Here is a 21,060-nt window from a genome sequence, read left to right on the forward strand (position 1 = left end):
GCATCAAGGAGTATTTTGTGGTAAAGGTGTGAACCTGTGCATTGAGCATTGTTACATTAATATAATATATATGAATATAATTAAGCATCTGGCATATCATTGATCACATTCTAAACAGGTATAGACACTCCTATTTGCTATTGTCATGTTTCATGTTTGCTTGTCTAGTTTTCGTTGGCGGGTGCTAATTTGCATATTTTACAAGTAGGCCTATGCCTGACTCCTACACACTTGACACAGTACATGTTTCTTCACACACCATACATAGCAGAATGTAAAAATGTAAATTACAGACAAGAACGTTTTAAATGTCAAACTTTCACATTTATTGAAATTTCTTAAGCAGTCTGCATTTATATTATTAAAAAAAGAAATCCTATCAGGCTGTGAAAAAAAGAGACATCTCATTTTAAACTACCGTTGTTTTTGTCTCGTCATGCTGTCGGAAAGATGCATAGTTACATGAGAAATTAAGAGAAATAAACTAAAAGACAAATCAAACCAATCTCCGCCAGGTGGCATGCCTTCATAATAACAGCAATTTGTTCAGTTTCCACCTGTCCACTACTTCTGTCCTAATATAGCTAGATAATGCAATAGCTAGTATTTTTGTCAACTGGTTGCTCATGATTATGAAAAGGCACTGGGCTATGGGGGAGGGGGGGAGAAGGGATATAATAAAGAAATTTGATTATTACTTTTTTTTGTCAAAAGTGAGAGCTCTACAACCAGCTAAAAATGAGGTCAGTCCAGTCGACCTAAACCAAAAAACGAAAGTTACTGCTAACTGTGTAAATATGGCACAGCAACAGATGGGAGTTGCTTTGTAACCTTTGCCCTCAGCATGACCAATAGCAAACTGAGAATGTGAATAGAAGGCATTCATATTAAACATAATATTATGTATGAATATTATTAATCATAATATAATATTATATATGAATAGTTTACCTGGTAATGTCTTGGCTAACTTGATGGGCAAAACTCTAGCAGTAATAACGCAATCCAGTGTCCTTCTCACACATTAATTTCTTCCCTGGGTGACTTGCTGGGAGCTCACTGAAGTCCTTCATACTCTGCCTCGATTAAATGTGGCATAGCATCCATTTTGATGTCCAATTTAAGGGAATGGCCATAGCCTGTATTACAATCCCCTGCAGGTGACGAGCGCCGTTAGCTCAATAACTCTCTCCACTACCCGAGGCTCTGAGCAGCAAACCTGTGTAGTGTCACCCTCTTATGTTCAGAAGGTGTAACTTCATACTGAATATCTATTTCAGCGGTTCTCAAACTACGGGTCGCGACCCAAAGTGAGGTCGCGGGTAGGTGACAGTGGGGTCGCACATTGGCAACAAAAAAAACTCAAGATAGTTTTCCACCCGGGAGCAGGGTTTCCGTTAGCCGGTAATTACCAGTATTTGACAGGCAAAATCTGTTGAAGTCCGAATATTTTAATCTCTCCGGTCATAATGTCCGGTGAAAATAATTCCCTCTAAGCACAATTTGATTATTTGAATTGTATTAAAATAGGCTAAAATTAAATAGCTTATGTGATGAACGAAACAATCATTACATTTGTTTCATTGATGCTTCACCAAGCAGGTCTAATAATGACAACGATGTTGTCAGCGGGAGCTTGGTGCTGGATTTGCGAGAGCATGCAGCTGCAGAGCCGCAGAACCCACAGAGCTGTGCCCGCACAGTGCAATACTCCAATTCAGCCATTGGCAATACAGCTGTTAGGTGGGGGGCGCTGTTGGGTGGTCCCCAGACCGGACCTGAAAACACAGCTGGCTCTGCAGCTGCATGCTCTCGCAAATTCAGCAGTGAAGTCGTTGGGAGGTGGAGATAGTCATCACGCAAACCCACGATAATGTTGCCATCTCTCTGCCAAATTTCTCAGTTCTTCGCTTGATATAATTAATACAAATGTCCAATATAATTATAGAATAGAATTAGAATTCTTTAGCTCATAAAAATGTGATTATAACAGACTGCTGTTTATTAATGTCGGGCAGACTGCCCACCGACACCTCAAGTCGGCAGCAGCACGAAGTCTCGAGGGACTTATTTTATTTGGAATATATTAATGACTGTATATACACAAAAGTAGCCTAGTTTTAAGTTAAAATATTATAAATGCCTTGAGGATGTCATTCTTTATATAGCCTGCCTATCAATTGTTTTTAAGCTCAATAAACTCAGACCGGAATTGATCCCACACTGAGACCGGCAACAATTTTTTCTAACGGAAACCCTGCCCGGCAGCTGTGTGTATTTGCCATGTCTCGCCCCTTCATCAATGGAGGCCGACACACGTATTCCAATACACATCTCACTACACTCTGCGCATTTATAATGGCGGGAGGGGGGTCTGGTCTTTTGTGTGTAACCTGGAGTCGCAATGGATAGGTTTGTTGTCAGAAGCATTGCTGGTTGGCCGCGATGAAATGAGCTCTGCGCTGAAGTGAGGTGGCTATCTCGAGGAGTATTCGCCTTTGTTAACTCGGAGAAGATGCACGGATTTTCCTTGCAGACAAAAACAACACATTGGCAGAGAAATGTGCTGATAATAAGCTGGAAACTCCGTTAGTGGCACTCCAGGATAATCAGCAGAGATTTGGGGGTATTTACTCAGCTTGATGGCTTTTTGTAGGAACAGAATGCAGGAGGCGCTCAATGATCTTTTGTGTGACGAGCTACTGAAAGTCAAGTTCACTGGACAGCTCCTCGCAAAGTTCTGGATATCAGTCCGGAACGAGTACCCAGTGTTGTGTAATGCTGCGCTGATAAAGCTTGTCCCCTTCGCATCGATCTCTGTGAGGGCAGATTTTCAGAGTAGGAGCGGATCTCTGCCAAAGCGCACGTGAGCGCATTTTCTTTTCATGTTCTGGCAACATATTTTGGCTAAATATGCCTAGTTTTATAAATGTGTATACAGAAACAATTCCATTGCTTTTGTTGATAATATTCATTCATTTTCATTTTCTAAACAACGTGTGCTTTTATTTTGATATTCCTTATTTCCATGTTGAAATTACACAATACATTAAGTGTGGGGTCGCCAAAAAAAGTTCTAAATAAAATGGGGTCGCGGTATAAAAAAAGTTTGAGAACCCCTGATCAATTTCAATGGACAATGGTGGAAATGTATTCAAATAAAATATTCCAAGAATTAATTAAGAATCCTTGGCCTGCTGTCAGCACATACCACAAATATTAGGCTGATCGGCCCAGTAGTGTGTGAGATTAGCTGTGGACAGACAGATACAAACACAGCCGCCTGATTGAGATAGAAAAGAAAAGCCAGGGAGACACTGAAAATGCAAATCAATATCAAACCCAAATTCAGTTCTTTCTAGGTTCGCCTGAAAGGTACAATTATTTACACAAAATATTCTAAAGTTTGGATGTAAAGTGACCAATGTTTCATGAATAAACAAAAGATCAATTTCCCATTCTTGGGTTCAATGGTACATCCAGTCACTGATGAAAATGTCCACTTCAGATTGGAGGGAGAGGAAGAGACAGCTTCGGGGATCCTACTTTACATATTTCTCCATGAATTTTTTGTGAAACTCAGAGCGCAGGGTGTCGTTGATGAAGCGCTTCTCCTTGCGTGCATCATCCACTCCCTTGGCACAGTTCTTGAACACAACGTCATCATCCCACCTTAAAGAGGGAGAGAAAAGAACAACAATATCAGCAACCCAGTCACCCCATGTGACAGTTATAAATAAATAACATGATTGTTTCCTTGAGGGCGCTGCCTATAAGATCTTCTATTGTTTTGGAATGAGGACTGTGTAGACTCAACCACATACATTTATTAACACATTGACCGCCACAGCAGGGGGCGCTAATACCCCATTCATTGCCAGGTCTTTATTCAATGGATATAGTTTTAGACTGTGTTTGCGAGTGCTTAAAATATATCTTATATTATATCTATGGGTCTAATAACGCCGTCGGGTCTCAGTGAGCTGCTTCTAGTCAACATTGCCGAGACAGATTGTTTTTTCATTCGTACATTTCCGTTTTATACCGTTTTGAATAGAGTATGGTTTGGGTGTTTTTCAGTAATTCCAGGAAAAGGCAAGAAAAATGCATTTGACTGTAATCCAGTCATCACGTTGTAATTTTTCAGCTGATTATCTAGTCATCCTGAAATCAACGCTAGATTATCACTATTATGTCTCCTTGTCCATACATGAAATGCCCCCCCCCCCCCACCGCAGCAAACTGTAATAAGCACATACACTAACACACAGATCGCTTTGATCGCGGTAGAAATAAATGTCAGATCAACGATCAAATTCATATATGATGTTCCTACCTTGTATCTGATGTAATGCAAAAGAGATAATCCAAATATCTTATCGCAATTCCAAATAATGCTTGTGGAGGTCCGCACCACACTACCGACCGTTTCACAATGATGGGCGGGCGGGCGGAGTTACTGATGCCATGGTTGTATAGAAGTGGCTCGCCTGAATATTTAAACCCCGCCCGCCCGGCTCAGATCGCCTCCTAAAAGACACAAGCCCATTTTCAATGAGATGCAATAGCTCCGCCTGGCAGTAGAGGGCGGTGTTGACCGTCTGCCAGCTCAGACAGGGTCTGAAGACTATACCAGAGGCTGCGGCTATGAATTATGAATAGATATAGCGAATAAACGGGCGGCTAAGTGGCGCAGTGGGCAAGGCGCTCGCCACTAACGCAGGATATGCTGGGTTCGAGCCCAGCTCTCTGCGTTGCTACCAGCTTGGCTGGTCGTTCATACTAACACAATTGGCAGTGTTAGGGGTGGGAAAGCTGGCGGGTGGGGATCGAACGTTGTGGACAGCGACTGTACAGCAGAATCAGGAAGTAACGGGGGCAGCGTGAGCCTCCCACGCGTTACTCCTCGCCACTGAGAGATTGCGCTGTACAGGTGAAAAGATGCGACAGCTGCCTCCTCGTGTACCGGAGGGGACACGTGATGCAAGGCTTGGTCCTCACTGCAGCCGACCAGTGGGAGGCAATAGCAACGTTCGAGACAGGGGAGGGGAGAATTGAAGGGAGAATTGGCGAGGCGAAATTGGGATGAGAGAAAAATTGAAAAATAAGGAGAAAAAGTAGATACAAAAAAAAGATATAGCGAATAAACGATATAACGATCCCAAAAACGAGTAAACTCGTTGTTGGCGCTATTCGATTGGCGACCAATAACGAGTTAACTCGTTTATGGCGCAGAATGTGTTAAGGCACGTAATTTGTCGATAATGGTTCTTGATGGCCCTCACACTCTTGACGGGCCATCAATGAGGACCGTTTAAACCCACTTCAAAAAATCTATTAACGTGTTAATTCCACATAATGGTCTATCTATGGTCATCATGTCTACATGATCCTCATTACAAAACAAAAGTCTTACAGATGGCACCTTAAGTAGACCACTCATGGTGTGTGTGTGTGTGTGAGAGTGAGTGAGACACACAAGACAGACAGAGAGAAAGAGTAAGGGTGAGAAAGTGAGAGATACAGTGAGTGAGAGTGAATGAGAGTGAGAAACAGATGGTGAGAGAGAGGGGGAGAGATAGAGACACAGACAGATAGAGTGAGTGAGTTACCTCCTCTTGACACTGAAGGTAGTGGGAGCCAGGTTTAGCTGCTGCTGTCCTGCCAGATTGATGAGAGGATTGCCACTCAGGATATTCTCCATGCGGATCCTCTCCTCCTCTGCCTTCTGCTCCCGCTCCTATGAAAAGACAAGGAACATATGGCTCAAGATGGCTTGCCATGATATTGTCATGTAAACATAATATATGTTTTGTATTTATATATGTCTACATTTCCCCATACTTTGTATGTTTGTTATATTCATGCTATTAAGTTATTATACTGTTACATCCACCAAGGAGGTTATGTTTTCATTCCCATTTGTCCCCAAACTTAAAGCCAGATTGTCATTATATTTGGCATAAAGGATCCTTATGTTCATACCAACAAAATTATTATATTCAGTTTTTAGTTATCCACAGACCCAGTAGTGTTGACTAGTGGTATTTCTCATTTGTGTTTGCGTTATCGCTCGCTTTAGCCTCTGTAAGCTTGTGTTGTAAGGTGGGGATGCTGTTGCTTTAAGAGCGAGACATTATGGGATATCATATTTATGCTACCACACAAGTAGCTCCATTTAACTGCAGGTGTATATAAATATAGCAGGGGTACACGTGGTTCCAGCGGAGGGCTTCTGAACCACCACACCATCTCTAGGCAGTGAGCACAGCATCATATAGAGTTACTTGATGATAGAAGCTATAAACAGGGTGTCTACAGGTAATAGCAAGTTGAATATAAGACTCATTAAGACCCTTTATTGCCACAGTTGATTTAATATCAAGTTTACACCACTCAAATAAGCTTGCTTAAAAATCTAAGTTGAGACATCTTGTGATGTGTTAACAGTGTAGTTGTAGTACTGTGGCTTCTGTGAATCAGTCTTGTTTAGGCTATATGTACTTGTAGTTCTACTGTGGCTTCTGTGGGTTGGCTGGTTTGGTTTAGGCTATATGTACTTGTAGTTCTACTGTGGATTCTGTGGGTTGGCTGGTCTTATTTAGGCTATTATGTACTTGTAGTTCTACTGTGGCTTCTGTGGGCTGGCTGGTCTTGTTTAGGCTATATGTACTTGTAGTTCTACTGTGGCTTCTGTGGGCTGGCTAGGCTATATGTACTTGTCATTTACACCCCAGCTGTACAATTACAGTGGTTCTCTGTTTCATATATTACACATGGCTTTTAAATAAGTAGGTAAATGCCCATCCTAAAAGCAAAATGAGAATCGTCTGGCAGTCTGTTGTCATAGTAAATCTAATGGCCAACTTCCTCTTGGTTGATAAATCCCGACTTTTCTGTGCAGACATTCTAAATTCTGTGCGTAGGAATGAAAATAGAACACTTTCTACGCATTATTGATAAATGAGGGCCCGGTTCTGTCAGACAGGCAGGTGATACAAAGCTTTACCAGGTCTTTATGAGTTCTGTCAGACAGGCAGGTGAGACAAAGCTTTACCGGGTCTTTATGAGTTCTGTCAGACAGGCAGGTGAGACAAAGCTTTACCGGGTCTTCATGAGTTCTGTCAGACAGGCAGGTGAGACAAAGCTTTACCAGGTCTTTATGAGTTCTGTCAGACAGGCAGGTGAGACAAAGCTTTACCGGGTCTTTATGAGTTCTGTCAGACAGGCAGGTGAGACAAAGCTTTACCGGGTCTTCATGAGTTCTGTCAGACAGGCAGGTGAGACAAAGCTTTACCTTGCGTTCCTGCTCGTCAGCCCGTTCCTTCTTGATCTTCTCCAGTTCCGCCAACAGCGCTGCAGTGTCATCGTCATCGCTGTCATCATCAGAGTCCTGGTCCTCATCCTCGTCCTACAGCCACAGAGACAACATCAACAAGTCAGCTTAAAGCAACATACATGATACATTATTTTTGTGTGTGCGTGGGCACATTTTCTCTTATGAGATCTGTAGTTGTAATGAAATAATACAAATATGAAAGGTCACATTACATGAAATGGAAATGGTTCTCATTCCAACAAACAAATATCTTACTGACCTTTAACGAATATTTATCAACAAAGACTATGAAAAGATAATTTGAATGATTAAGTATCACCATGTCAATAAATGTTTTTATCAGCCAACCTGCTTCCTAGTGCTTCCAACACTATACATGGCAATTTACAGAATCATTTACCATTTTATCTCAAATGTGGAAAAGGAAAGCCTTTTTTGTTGTTTTTAACTTACCAAAAATAATTATTTTGACAAACGGTTCTGTAAATGACAAATGAAAAATGTACTCCGATTTAATCAACTAAAATAAATCTTTTGATCTTTCTATATGACAAAATTACCAAAAGTCATAATACAAAAATGTGTATTTATGTACTCATATTCTCAGAAAACTTAAATTCTGAGAAAAACTACTTATTTTTCTTTCTTAACTCATTGACTGCCAGCTATTAGACGGGGCCCGTCGTAGCAATGCCACGCTTTAAAAAATACAAGTGTGTCACTTTGTTTGTAGAGCTATAACTGTATTCTATATTATAGCTATGGATACAATACTATGGCCCATTTGACATCAACTATCTATCCTTCAGTATGTGAAAAAGAATAAATGTTTTCATCCATACGTTCCCATGTTATACCGTGGTGAATATAAGTATGGTTTTAGAGTGGTCTGGGGTAATTCCCGAAAGGCTGTGTTATAGCCTCATACACGAATCCTACTCTAAGCGATTCCGTTTCTTGCCTGGACACACGCTACTATTCCCAAATCAAATTCATTATGTTCCATCATGAATGCATGAAAGGGGAGGTCATTTCTGATTATTTGATTGCCAGTAACGGCATTCGTATTGAACACTAAAAACGCTTATCAGCCCGATCAGTATAAAAGCATTGCAAGATCAAGCTAAAATTGACGTCAGATAGTCCTTACCTGTGATCGGGAGTATTCCAAAAATAATATTCCAATCGTTTGATCGCCATCTGGTACATCCAATGTCCATTTGGTCCACGGCATAACCCACCACAACATATGGATCGGGGATATTTGACGCCCTTCAATGGAACCGGGAGAACCGCTCGACTGGCCCAACCCAGAAAACTGTGCCGGTGACATTTGACCGTTGCACAGGCCAAGATATAAGGTTTCAAAGGGTGCTCGATATCGCCGTCTAGCTGGATGCGGCTGGTATTGCACTTTGGCGATCTCAAACTCATTCCCTATGGTAACACCAAGGTCCCTGGATGAATAATGAATACAAATATCGAATAAACAACCAAAACCCGAGATATCTCATGTCTGGCAGCCAACGCATGTCGAGTTAACCCGACTTATCTCGGGTTTGGCAATTAAAGAGTTAAAAGGAACATTATGGGAAATTCACATACAGTCTTCTCCAGAGTCAGACAAGAAGATAGATACCAATTTCCTATAATGTTCATGTTACTTTAAAGTGCTCAACACGAGTACCAGCTACAAACAAAGTGCAGGAGCTGACCTCTGTGAATGGGTCATCAGCATCCAGACTGGCTGCAGGGATAGCATCCAGCCTGGGCCTCTTGGAGGACGATGATGAAGAGGAAGATGTGGTGTGATCTGGAGAATCGAGGACACAATATTTCAAGTGAACACATCTCACATTAATATCGATTTTGTTTCATAAATGCAAGATTTAAAGAAAATATCATGAAGATTTCCCTCAGGGCCCACAGCGAGACCCACCAATGGGTAGGGCTGCTCCATTATGGCAAAAATCATTATTTTGATTGATACTGAAATCATGATTATTAAACACAATTACTGATTGATATGAGATAAACATCATATGAGTTTATTGAACTTTAACACTGGTGTTTTAACATGACAACTTTCAACTTTAAATACAGCTGAAAAACAAGAAATAAATGAAAATAAATAAATAAGTGGGAAAATATATAAAACAAATATTCTATAAGAAATTATAAATATCATCAAATATCACCAACTAATATGTTGTAGTGCACTCACTGCCACAACCTGCTGCAAACTACTAAATGATCTCCATTATCTTGTTTTCATGATCGTGGGAAGCCAAAATTGTAATTGAAATTGAAACTGGATTAATGGCCCAGCCCCACCTCTGGGTCCCCTCTCTCTGGTCTTATCACGGACTGCCACACGCTCCCTCTCTTCCAGCTCCCGGCGGAAGTCACGGGCACGCACATCCTCAGGGGCATCCTGGGTAGGTTGCCTGAAGGTAGTGTTATAGAAAATATTATATGTTTCATCCTATTACATCATCTGTACAGCTTACTGGGCATGTTCATAGCTCTGTTTAAATACATATTCTCTGTACAGCCTTGACTAGTTAATATAGTTTAACTAGTGTACAGCTTCAGCTAGGGAAAACATTCTAACAAAGTGTTCTTTAGACAACAACCCAAGGCCCAGGACATATATAGATATGACATATTCCTGGAAAACCATTTTTGTCCTTGTCTCCAGTCTTGTGTCAGACACGACAAAACCCATAAACCCATCTTTGTTTTCATCTTTGTTTTAATTTGTCATTCCCAGCTGGTGTATTTAATTGTAAGTCTGACCAGAGCTCTTTCTCACTTTCTGGTCAGATGCTCGTGTTTCACTTGTCTCCGATTGTAAACTGGGATACATTTCTGTGGCCACAGAAATAAAACGATGTTCTTTTGATACAATTTGACTCATCTGAATTTCTACAGTTTCACCGTTTGGCTCCTTTTTAAAATGGTAGATTTCCATTCTAAACAAGAGAGCTGGCACTGTGACGTGCTTCTGTGCTTCTTAAAATTCCATTTTATTATCTATTCTATTTTACTCTATTATTATTGTATTTTTTGCACAATCAAGGCAGGCATGGCCACCATCATTTCACTATATGTCTTGTGTATGTATGTGACTAATAAACCTCTTGAATCTCTCCTCACCTCGGAGAGGCACTACAGTAATCTCAATTCTGGGTCCAGCAGGCTCAGGAACAGCTTCTACCCCTCAGCTCTCACCTTGCTGAACTCTGCACCACGGTGAGAGCCCTGTACTCATACCTAATGTCATTATATTACTTAATCCAACCCATAGTTCATTCATATACTGTATTCATACCTTTTTTCTTTTTGCTCGACAATCTCATTTTACTGCAATAAAAATTATTGGAATGAAGTGAACAGACTGAAAACATTATCTTATTAGATAAAACTGAAGATGTATATATTTATATTGCAGATGTTAACACTTTCAGTGCCCAGCAGGGGGCGCACATTTAGTGCTTGAATGCCCACCATCCACTGCAATGTTAACGTTAATATCGCCTAATATATGTTTTAAATTATGGCTATGTGTCTAATCTGCCCGTCGCTTATCAATGACTCGTTTTCCAGTCAACATTGTCGAAGTGGATTGTTTTTTTATCAGTTCATTTCCGTTTTATAGCATTTTGAAAAGCCCTCGTTTTCAAGAAGAAGAAAAAATAATCCCTGATAAACGCTGATGTACTGTAATATTCTAGAACGTTGTCATTTTTCGGCCTATTTATAAATAGTTTTCAAATAAACGCTAGATTATCGATAGTATATTATGTGTACGTGTGCACGCTGGTGCCGCGCGCTGAAAATCGATTCTCAGTTCCTGATCACTCTTTTTTTTTTTTTATTATTGCAAAACAAAAATTATTAAAAGTCAGTACTCAACACACAATGCATAATGAAACTAACAATCAAGGTGGCTAAAATGACATGAAAGTACAGAAACAGAAAACAAAAAAAAGTCTATAATAATATTTTACCGTATACAGTGTATATCCAACGAAATTACCAATTATACCAATGCCTTATACAGGATATACCCCTAATACCTATTTTCTAAAACCCTACACACATATGCTCCAGCTCGAACCCCCCCCTCCCGGACCCCTCCTTGGATAGTACCTCCATTATCCCTCACTCCTAACCAGACACTACCATTATAAGCTAGCTTTTATTCTCTCCACCACTTCTAACCACATTGACATTTTGGATTCGTTGAGACCCAGAATTCTTGCTGTAGATATTTCTTGATAAATCACATCGAGATATGTAAGAAACCAAACCTTCCGGCACATTTTTTCCGGTTGAAACCAGCGTGATGCGATCAGTTTTTTAGCTACTGTGATACTCGATAAAACCAATCTCTTTAGCTGTGGATTTACTGCAAACTCAAAAACATCATTCAATAGTAATACAGAGGGGTGTACTGGTATATTCCAAGATACGAAAAAATCTAACCCTAACTAACCGTACTGTCATGCACTTGTCCTAATAAACTAACCTACACTGTAGCACTCAACACTTTGATGAACATTGTTGCTCAGCTGATAGAGTTGTGCCCTTCCTGATGGCTTGTCGTACAGAACTTGTAAGTCGCTTTGGATAAAAGCGTCAGCTAAATGACTAAATGTAAATGTAAATGTACGAGTTTTGATAATTGATGAGTCACATCTTTCCAGAATGCCTTAACTGGTGGGCAGTCCCAATACATGTGCATAAATGTCCCTTCGTCTCCATTTGTACATTGGGAGCATTTTGAGTCTTGTTTAAGACCCATTCTGTTCAGTCTTATAGGAGTCAAGTATGTCCTGTGAATATAGTTAAGATTGATTTGTTGATGGTCCGGGTTCCTTGATGTAAGACGGACATTTGGTCTGGTATATCCCTCCTCCAGATAGAGTCTAGTTGGAGGGTTTCATACGAGGACGTTAGTAATTGATAATAAAAACCTGATACAAAACCTCTCGATGTTTCTCTTTCATAGAAGAATTTGTGGTATCTGTGGTGTTCAACTGGTATGTCTAATGGAACACCGTGAGACTTCAAACATAGGCGTAACTGTATGTAAAAAAGCCATGTGGACTCTGTGAGGTTAAACTTTGTGCATATTTCTCCATAACTACAAAAACCCTGGTTATTAAAAATATCCCCCAATGAGTGTATGCCTTGCTCTTCCCATATAGGGAATCTTATAGGACGTTTTTCAATTAAGAGTGCATTGTTATTGAATAAGGGAGTGTGATTATGCCATTTTTGTGGGTTAGGGTATTTTTTGTGTGTTTCGCGCCATATCCGGATTGCATGGGTAATTATGGGGCCAAATTTCCGCTCACAGTGCTTGATTGGTAGTTTAGTGTGTGCTATGTCCTTCAGTCTATGTGGGGCTACTATGTTTTCTTCCAATTTTCTCCAGGATACCAATGCCTGGGGATCAAACCATATTGTCAATGGTCTTAATGTGTATGCCTTAAAATATTGGAAGAAATCTGGAACTGCCATGCCACCGTCTGCTTTATTTCTCTGTGCGGTGGATCTTTTTATGCGAGGTGGTTTGTTATTCCAAATAAATTTGTATGTGGAGGAGTGTAATCTTTTCCAGTAACCCTCTGGAGGGGGTAACGGTAGCATTGAACTGATGAAGTTGATTCTAGGTAGTACATCCATCTTAACTATTGATACCCTTGCCTGTACTGAGTTTTTAAGTTTTGCCCACCTGTCCAGGTCGTCTTTGATTTTGTTCTGTATTTTTGTGTAATTGTGCTTCACCGTTTGTCTTATGGTGGGAAATATTTCCACACCCAAGCATCTAAAATGTTTTACCATAGGTATCTCACCTGGGAGGGTTGTATCTTTTTTTGCATGGGTGTTAAGTGGAAGGAAAGCCGACTTCGGCCAATTTATTTTAAATCCCGATAAATCACCAAAGTTCTCTATCAACTTGAGTAGATGAGGCAATGTGGTGTTGGGGCTTTGCATGAACAATATTACGTCGTCCGCATATAAACTAATTTTATGTTGTGTGCCCTTGATTACGATTGGTTCTATGGATTGGGATTGTCTTATATATTGTGCTAAAGGCTCTAATGATAGATCGAATAGTCCGGGACTAAGAGGGCAACCCTGTCTGGCTGAGCGTGATACCGAAAAGATTTTGGAGATGAATGTACCTGTTGTAATCATGGCCGATGGGTCTTTGTATAATACTTTAATCATATCAATGAATCCTTTTCCTAACCCCATCCTTTCTAATACTGCCCATAGATACGACCATTCCAGCCTGTCAAAGGCTTTCATAGCATCCAGGGACAGCATCGCCTTAGGTATGGTGTCTTCTTTGTCTGCATCTAGTACGTGCAGTATTCGTCTTATGTTATCAGTGATCAGGCGACCTCTTATGAAGCCAGTTTGGTCCGGATGAACTAAAGACGTCATATGCTTTTGTAATCTGATGGCTAATACCTTAGAGTACAGTTTGACATCGGTTCCGAGGAGGCTTAAGGGTCTGTAACTACCGCACTCGGTGGGGTCTTTGTCTTTTTTGAGAAGGACTGAAATGAGTGCAATATTGTCGTGTTTATGGAAGCTCCCCTCCTTGACTGAGTATAAGATCATATTTAGTAATAAGGGTCCAATTATGTCCCAACAAGAAAGGTACATTTCTGATGGGATACCGTCTCTTCCAGGAGCCTTACCATTTTTCATTTCGGATATGGCCTTCTTGAGTTCCTCTAGTGTGATCGGTGCTTCTAACTGTTTAGCGTCATCCTCCGAAAGTTTAGGGAGAATAATTTGATTAAGATATGTGTCCATTTTGTTTTGATCAAAAATCGTTTCTGATTTATATAAGTCGGAGTAGAATTCTTTGAATGTATCGTTTATTATTTTGGGATCCGTTTCAAGTACTTGTTGTTTTCTAATGGCAGTTATATCTGCAAATTTTGCATTAATTCTTAATCGCATGGCTAATAGGTGACTAGGTTTAGAACCTTGGGAGTACTGCTGTTGTCTTGTGCTGCGTATTTGCATTTCCGATTGTTGTCTGTATATGGCATTGATCTGTTTTTAGTACGTTAACTTGATTTTCTAGTCTAGTTGAGTTGTTGTATTTTAAAGAATTAAATAACGTTGAGTAAAGCGTTTCCAGTTCAGACAGTTTTGTGCATTGATTCTTGCGCATTATGGAGGAAAATCTATCAGTGAAATCCTTGATCATACCCTTTACCGACATCCATATTATTCTGGGGTCTTGCACCGAGTTTGCATTCTCCCGTAGGAATACTGTGAGAGCTTCTTTGAGTTGTGTAATGAATTCCTTGTTATTAAGTAGCATCGAATTAAAACGCCATCTTGGGGCCCGGGAAGATAGTATACCAAATGTTGCTTTTAGGAGTAAATAACAGTGATCTGATAGTGCATTGGGTATCATTTCCACTTCATATTGATCAAATAGTCTCGGGGATGCAAAGACATAATCAATTCTGGATAATGTGTTATGTCTCGCCGATCGACAAGAGTACTTTCGGGTCGTGGGATTAAGTGAACGCCATAAATCATTTACACCTGTAATCTTTGACCAATCCTTTAATGCTTGTTTAGATGAATTTTTTTGTTCGCTGGAAAAGGCGAGGTAAGATTGGATTCCAAATGGCATTAAAATCCGCACCTATTATAAATGAGTAATCGGGATGGTTTAACATTTCATCGGTTAGTGTAGTGAAGAAACCCTCTTCGTACAAATTTGGGGCATATACCGCTGCCAACGCTATTTTCCTGTTATTGTGTACAATCCTAGCTATAGTTATACGCCCATCCGCATCCGACCATACCCCCTTTAATTCAATATTTAACTTACGTCTGACGACTATGGCTACACCTCGAGTTCTCGTACCAAAAGAAGAGTGACTAATATTATGGTATGTGTTATCCGCTAACGTATCTATGTCTTCCTCTAAAATGTGCGTTTCGCTTAGTAGAGCTACGTCCACATGTTCTTTTTTCATCAGTGTGAGCACGCTTTTGCGTTTGTGTTGTTTGTTTATCCCACCAGTGTTCCATATCATTATATTCAAACTAGCCATAATCTATGCATGTTTTTGTGTAGTTTTTGGTAATGCTTCTGGAGTGCGAAGCTACAATAGATGTACATCCAATTATTGAGGTCCCGTTGAGAGCCGAGCTTAAAAACATATATATATACAAATAAAAATCCCCTATTTTCCCCTCACCCAGAGAGTCGTACAGGCCTGTGTTCCAAAAACACATCCTCCGCGTATGACTCCCTCCCTTAGGCCACCGGATTGCCCAAACTGAGCTTTGTAATCCTAATCTTCCTATGCTAATTGCCATAGGATCTAACATTTTCATTCTAATACAATAGAATGTCGCTTTTGGTCTTGCGCCTTCCCTTACTGTAATGAAATATTATGAAAAATGAAAAAAAAAAAAAAAAAAACTTTCATCGATATATTCATTTGAACCCTCTACTAACTTATGTAGGAAACATCAGAAAAAGGGAAAAGATTGTAGAGAAACATTAACACCTTAATATGAAGAATGGGAAAGAACAATGTAAGATAAAAGAGAAAAAAAAGAGAAAAATAAGGAGTGAGAGATACAATAAAACTCAACGTGGAGAAGCCACTAGAACAGAATTGAGTAATTAGATAAAGGAGAAGAATAGAGCCTTTTAGAGCTACAATGTGCCAATCTCTACATCAGTGGAGTGATTACTTAAATTGTTAGAATAACCTTGTTGTGCTCATACGTTTAGGTGTGGTTGATTTTTTTTAAAAAGTTTTATTAAGGCCTGATTAAACTTCAGTCAATTGATCATATGCTTATGCTTATACACACCGGATGTTAGAGTTGCAGGCCTTCGTTGTTATGGTGCATTATATTCTAGAAGGTTGTAGAATACACTAGTATATACTAACAGACTGTTGTTATGTTCCAGAATGATCTTCCTACCCAGGGTTCATGACTACTAGTATTTTCGGGAGATTTCTAAGTGACCCAGAGCAGTCGAGCGATAAGCCCAGAATATTCCAGATTGTTCTTATTGTCAATGATATGTTCTTGTCTCCACGGAGACCAGAGGTCTGAAAATATAATGCATTACGAATCATATTATACACAATATGCCTTGGTGTAGCCGGCATGCATATCATCTGCTACTTTTGTTGAGCCCGGATAAAGTCATTCTAATACTGATATACACAGAGAAAGAGAGCGATGAGAAGGCTTATCTGTTTTCAGACAGTGTTTCGTTCTGCCTTGGGGGTTCTGCTCCATGTCGATTCCAGTATTCCTCGGCTTCTTTAGGCGTGTGTAATCCTACCCTACGGCTGTCCCTGCCCACGATCGATAACAGCGCCGGGTATGCTAGCCTTGGTCTGAGGCCAGACATGAACAATTTCTGCATCACCTCCTTGTAGGGGACGCGCCGAGCGATGGCCTCTTTGCAAAGATCCTCGTAGATAAATATTGAGTGTTCACCATGTTTCAGCTTCCCCCTTTGGTTGCGAGCAATTTTGATGATGTCATCTCTTATTGCCGTCTTCCGCAGAGTAACAATGATGACTCTTGGCCCGTTGCTTCTTTGATCCCGAGTACCGATTCTGTAAGCTTGGTCCACTGTCGGCACTGTGTTTAGAAAGTTGTTACCCAAAATCCCTGATAGCACTGTTGGAAAGTTGTCGTCTGCGCAATTGACTGCTTCATCAAGTCCTACAATGCGGATGTTATTTCGCCTGTAGTAGCGTTGGGTTTCGAGTAGCCTCTCCATCGCTTCATCTTTAACATCTTGTATTTTCCTCCGGCATGCCTCTTCCACCCTTTTTATCTCCTTTGTTACCTCTGTCATCCCAACGTTGATAGTGTTCTCGTTCACTTTGACTGCCCGTGTAATATCTGTCACCGTATTCTCCACTGTCGTGATTCGCTCGGACTGTACAGCGACCGCTTTCTTAACTTCTTCTAATTTAGCATCGATGTGTTCGAATTTAGAATCTATGTGTAATTTGAAAGCGACCATCTGTTCTTTCATCAGGATAGTCAGTGAGTTGAAGTCGGGTGGTGTAATTGCACTGCTTGTGTCAGTTGGTGATATGGGTGCAGTGAGGGATCCGATGGATTTGTTTGCAATTATCTTCTCAAAATCACCTGCTTTATCTCTCACGGTACTTTTTCCTGTCGTTCCTGTTATGTTGACATCTATTGTCTCCCTCTCGGGGCCAATAGTCGATGGTCCCGGTGTATTCTCCTCTATATTCCCCTCGTCGGGGCTTGTCACCGACGGATCTGCAGCAACGTCGCCTGTTATTTTTCTTGAACGTGTTTCAATCTGCGCCGTTGGAATTGCTGTTTCTTGTTTCTTTCCAATCTTTTTCTTATCCTTATCCATGTTGTCTTTTGATATAGTTAGTAGAAGGTCTTATCAATACATACGATGTGGTCTAATCTCTTTTGGTATTGTCCAAATAAGGTTTTTAAACTAAATTAACGTTAACGGGAGCGGAGCTATTACCAAATGCGTGCGCTACATAATGCAGCTAAACCGTTCCTGATCACTCTTACAGTCAAACAGCCATATCACATTATAGGGGAAAAGCTTATATCTCCGTGAAAACGGGTCTGATTATCCTAAGACTGGTAAAATAGATTCCTTACCTGAGATCAGATGGTATCCAAATGGATTATTCCAATTCCTGATCGCCATTCCAAAAATCTATCCTTTTATTGATCCCACACGTATACTCTAAAACACATATTACACGCTGTGCTGAGGGTCCAGGATGGGTCTGATCGGCTCCGGTTGCATGCGTGAGAGGTAAAATGTGGATTCCGGATTTTTCCCCCCCGTCCATTTTCATTGAGTCTAATCCAAAAGGGTGCGTTGCCATCTGGGAGACGATAGGGGGCGCTTTTTTCACATCTGAGCGCCTGGTGGGGCAGGCTTACCAACGGTAGACTCGGTTGATGAAATATGAATTCAGATCGCTAATAAAAAAAATCAAACGAGAATTCTTGTTATGGGCATTCAACCCGCGGGGTGATAACCCGAGAAATCTCGTTATGGGCATTCAAAGTGTTAAGAGAAACAAAAGATCTGTCGCAACTTTTTCATTAAGATCCATTCTTCTTTTTTTTGTCATGCAGATTTAAGATCCAAACCATTGTTCTTTCTTTGTCATGTAACCCTGATGAAGGCATGTTACAGATTTTTCTCCATTTATTGCAGATGTTAACAAAGTTTACCATTGGGGAGATCATTTGCAGTTGAAAAAAAAAATGCATAAATCTCAATATATTGCGATCATTGCACGGGTTCACATGCCTTCGAGCAACATTGTACTTTTGTACTTATTTTATGCCATTCTTAAGTCTGCACGTTTACATTGCACTACTTTCATTGTCTTTTATACCTATTCTTGTGTTTGCAGTTTATGCATTGTTTATTATTCTGTCAATTTGTGTGCTGATTTTATGTTCATTTTATACTATATATACTAGTTATTCATATTTATTAGTTATATTGCAGAAATGTGTGCATTGAAATGTCTGTAAAGTCTCGATGACATTGAAAATGAGGGTGACCTCAATTCTTTTCGAGAATAAATAAAGGTTGATGATGATATATATGTATATACAGCATTTAAAAAGCATCTCATACCGGGGTATTCACTGACCTGTACTTGAGCTTGGTGTGACCGGGAAGATCGCGACTGGAATACTGCTTCGACAGCGCACTCAGGTCCCCTTCCCCCTTCCCCCTCCCCCCTCTCGCGGGTTCAAACGTGGGCCTTGCAGCTGTGGTCATCTTTGATGGCTCTGTTGGGTGAAACAGAATAGTGGAATTGCAATCAAATGCAAACTATGGGCTTAGTAAACAAATCAACCTGTAATTCTAAACCTTATGGCTGGTCCCCAGAGTTTGCTGGTAACAGGGCAAATCTGCATTTTGCTATGATGCCCCTAAACTCATGGAATGAACTCAAACAGTCATTACAGCTTGAGATTATCCACTCTGTTGCAGAGTTTAAAACCTTGATCTCCAACCTTTGTCAATCAAGTTGTACGTGTATCCTTGCTTTTTGCCTCGTCTTGTCGTTTTCTGAATTGATGGTATTTTTTTTGCTTATTTCTGTATGCACACTCGACGTGACTGTAAATGAGGGAAACCTCAGTTGCCTTTCGAGTTTAAATAAAGGTTTGAAATGAAATGAGGTCTGTTCAAAATACTGGTAGTCTATCCTGAAGCTTAAACCTGGCTGGCACTATATAACTTTCACATTTAACATTCCAATGGCAGTACCCTGTGGCCATGAGGGGAAACTGCTTAGTACACAAATGAAATGACAAGAGAAATGACGAGAATAAATTATTCAAGCAGGGCAACTGTGTGCAGTTTTTCCTTTGTGTCGTTTGACCTAGCAACCAAATTTAGTGTACAGAACACCGGTTATAGAACCACCAGGGCAGGGGTTCTCAAAGTCTTGATGATGAGGGCCAATTTAGGGACCCAACATTAGGTTGAAGGTTGCCCCAAAAACAAAACTAAAAAACTAAAATGATTGTTGTGCAATGGGCCATTGGCTCCACCATCTTGCCTCCACAACGGAATCTTTAACAAAGGTCAAACTTTCAATCTAGCAAAAATGGCAATAGCTGAAATCACTAGCCAACATACAAACAATGGTCCTCATTCTCAAACGTGTTCATAAGTACCTTTGTAAATATCTTGGAAAAAAAATGCCGTACTTGATATGGTTCTACAGACATCCGTGGAATTAAATAATTAAATGTATGATGATAATAAATACAACAATTACGTTTTGCTTTTATAGTCATGACTCGATGAGGAATCTGAGCATTACACACACACACACTCACCTGCTGCATTAACCCAATTGCGCGATAAAGTGGAATAGACTAACAATAGGTTAACGAATTCCATATCATTAACGATGCAGCAGATATTGTGAGGATACTGGGATACTGTACACACACACATGTGCGCGACAGCAATGTGTGACTCCAAATGATAATACACTTTTATATAATCTCCCAAAATTAGATTAGATTCAAATGTATTGTCATTTTACAGCACAAGTACAATACAACATCCAACCAGAGTGCAAATGTAACAGTAGAGTGCAACAGTAATATACAATCAAGCCATTTCTACACTGGCTCTTAGATGTGCGCAAGCAATGTAAGAAATAAATAAAACCAACAATAAATAATATCATAGAGAAGACAGTATATGGCATATTAATACAGAATATTCTACTATGCAGTAGCTATATCCGCTGCGATCCGTTTAGTTCTTATTTATTTAGTTCACACTGTGTAATGCTCACGATGCCTCATTGAGTCAGGACTATACATGCAAAAACGTAATTATTAATGATACAAATATTGTCATAATAATTATCATTGTAATTATTTAATTCCACGGATGTCTGTAGTATCTGCAATCCCCAATGACTTGTCCCAAAGAAAGCTGTTGAAACCACAGGCTCACACCGGTCTATCCGATTTACGACTGCCTTTCGTAAATCCTACATAAATCCAGAGAATGCCCAATAAGTACGTAAATTGAGTTACGAAGGAATTCCTTGGTTACTTTTACGTATGTCCGTTCGAGAATGAGGACCAATGTAACCTGTCTCGTGAATGCAACCAGC

At 40.2% G+C, this 21,060-nt stretch overlaps 1 protein-coding gene across 1 annotated transcript; it reads right to left on the reverse strand.

Moving 5' to 3' along the window:
- Positions 1 to 308: 308 nt before the first annotated feature.
- cwc15 (CWC15 spliceosome associated protein homolog) lies at positions 309 to 19,190 on the reverse strand (the record flags this gene model as incomplete). The annotated part of the gene is made up of 6 exons (XM_084319973.1): positions 309 to 3,672; positions 5,613 to 5,740; positions 7,298 to 7,411; positions 9,055 to 9,152; positions 9,674 to 9,786; positions 19,060 to 19,190. 6 exons carry the CDS (start codon positions 19,188 to 19,190, stop codon positions 3,543 to 3,545), a joined length of 714 nt encoding a protein of 237 aa, XP_084176099.1. The 3' UTR covers positions 309 to 3,542.
- Between the last annotated feature and the right edge of the window lie 1,870 nt (positions 19,191 to 21,060).

The sequence above is a fragment of the Notolepis coatsorum genome (assembly GCF_963971535.1).
Source record: "Notolepis coatsorum genome assembly, chromosome: 8".
Lineage (NCBI taxonomy): Eukaryota > Metazoa > Chordata > Actinopteri > Aulopiformes > Paralepididae > Notolepis > Notolepis coatsorum.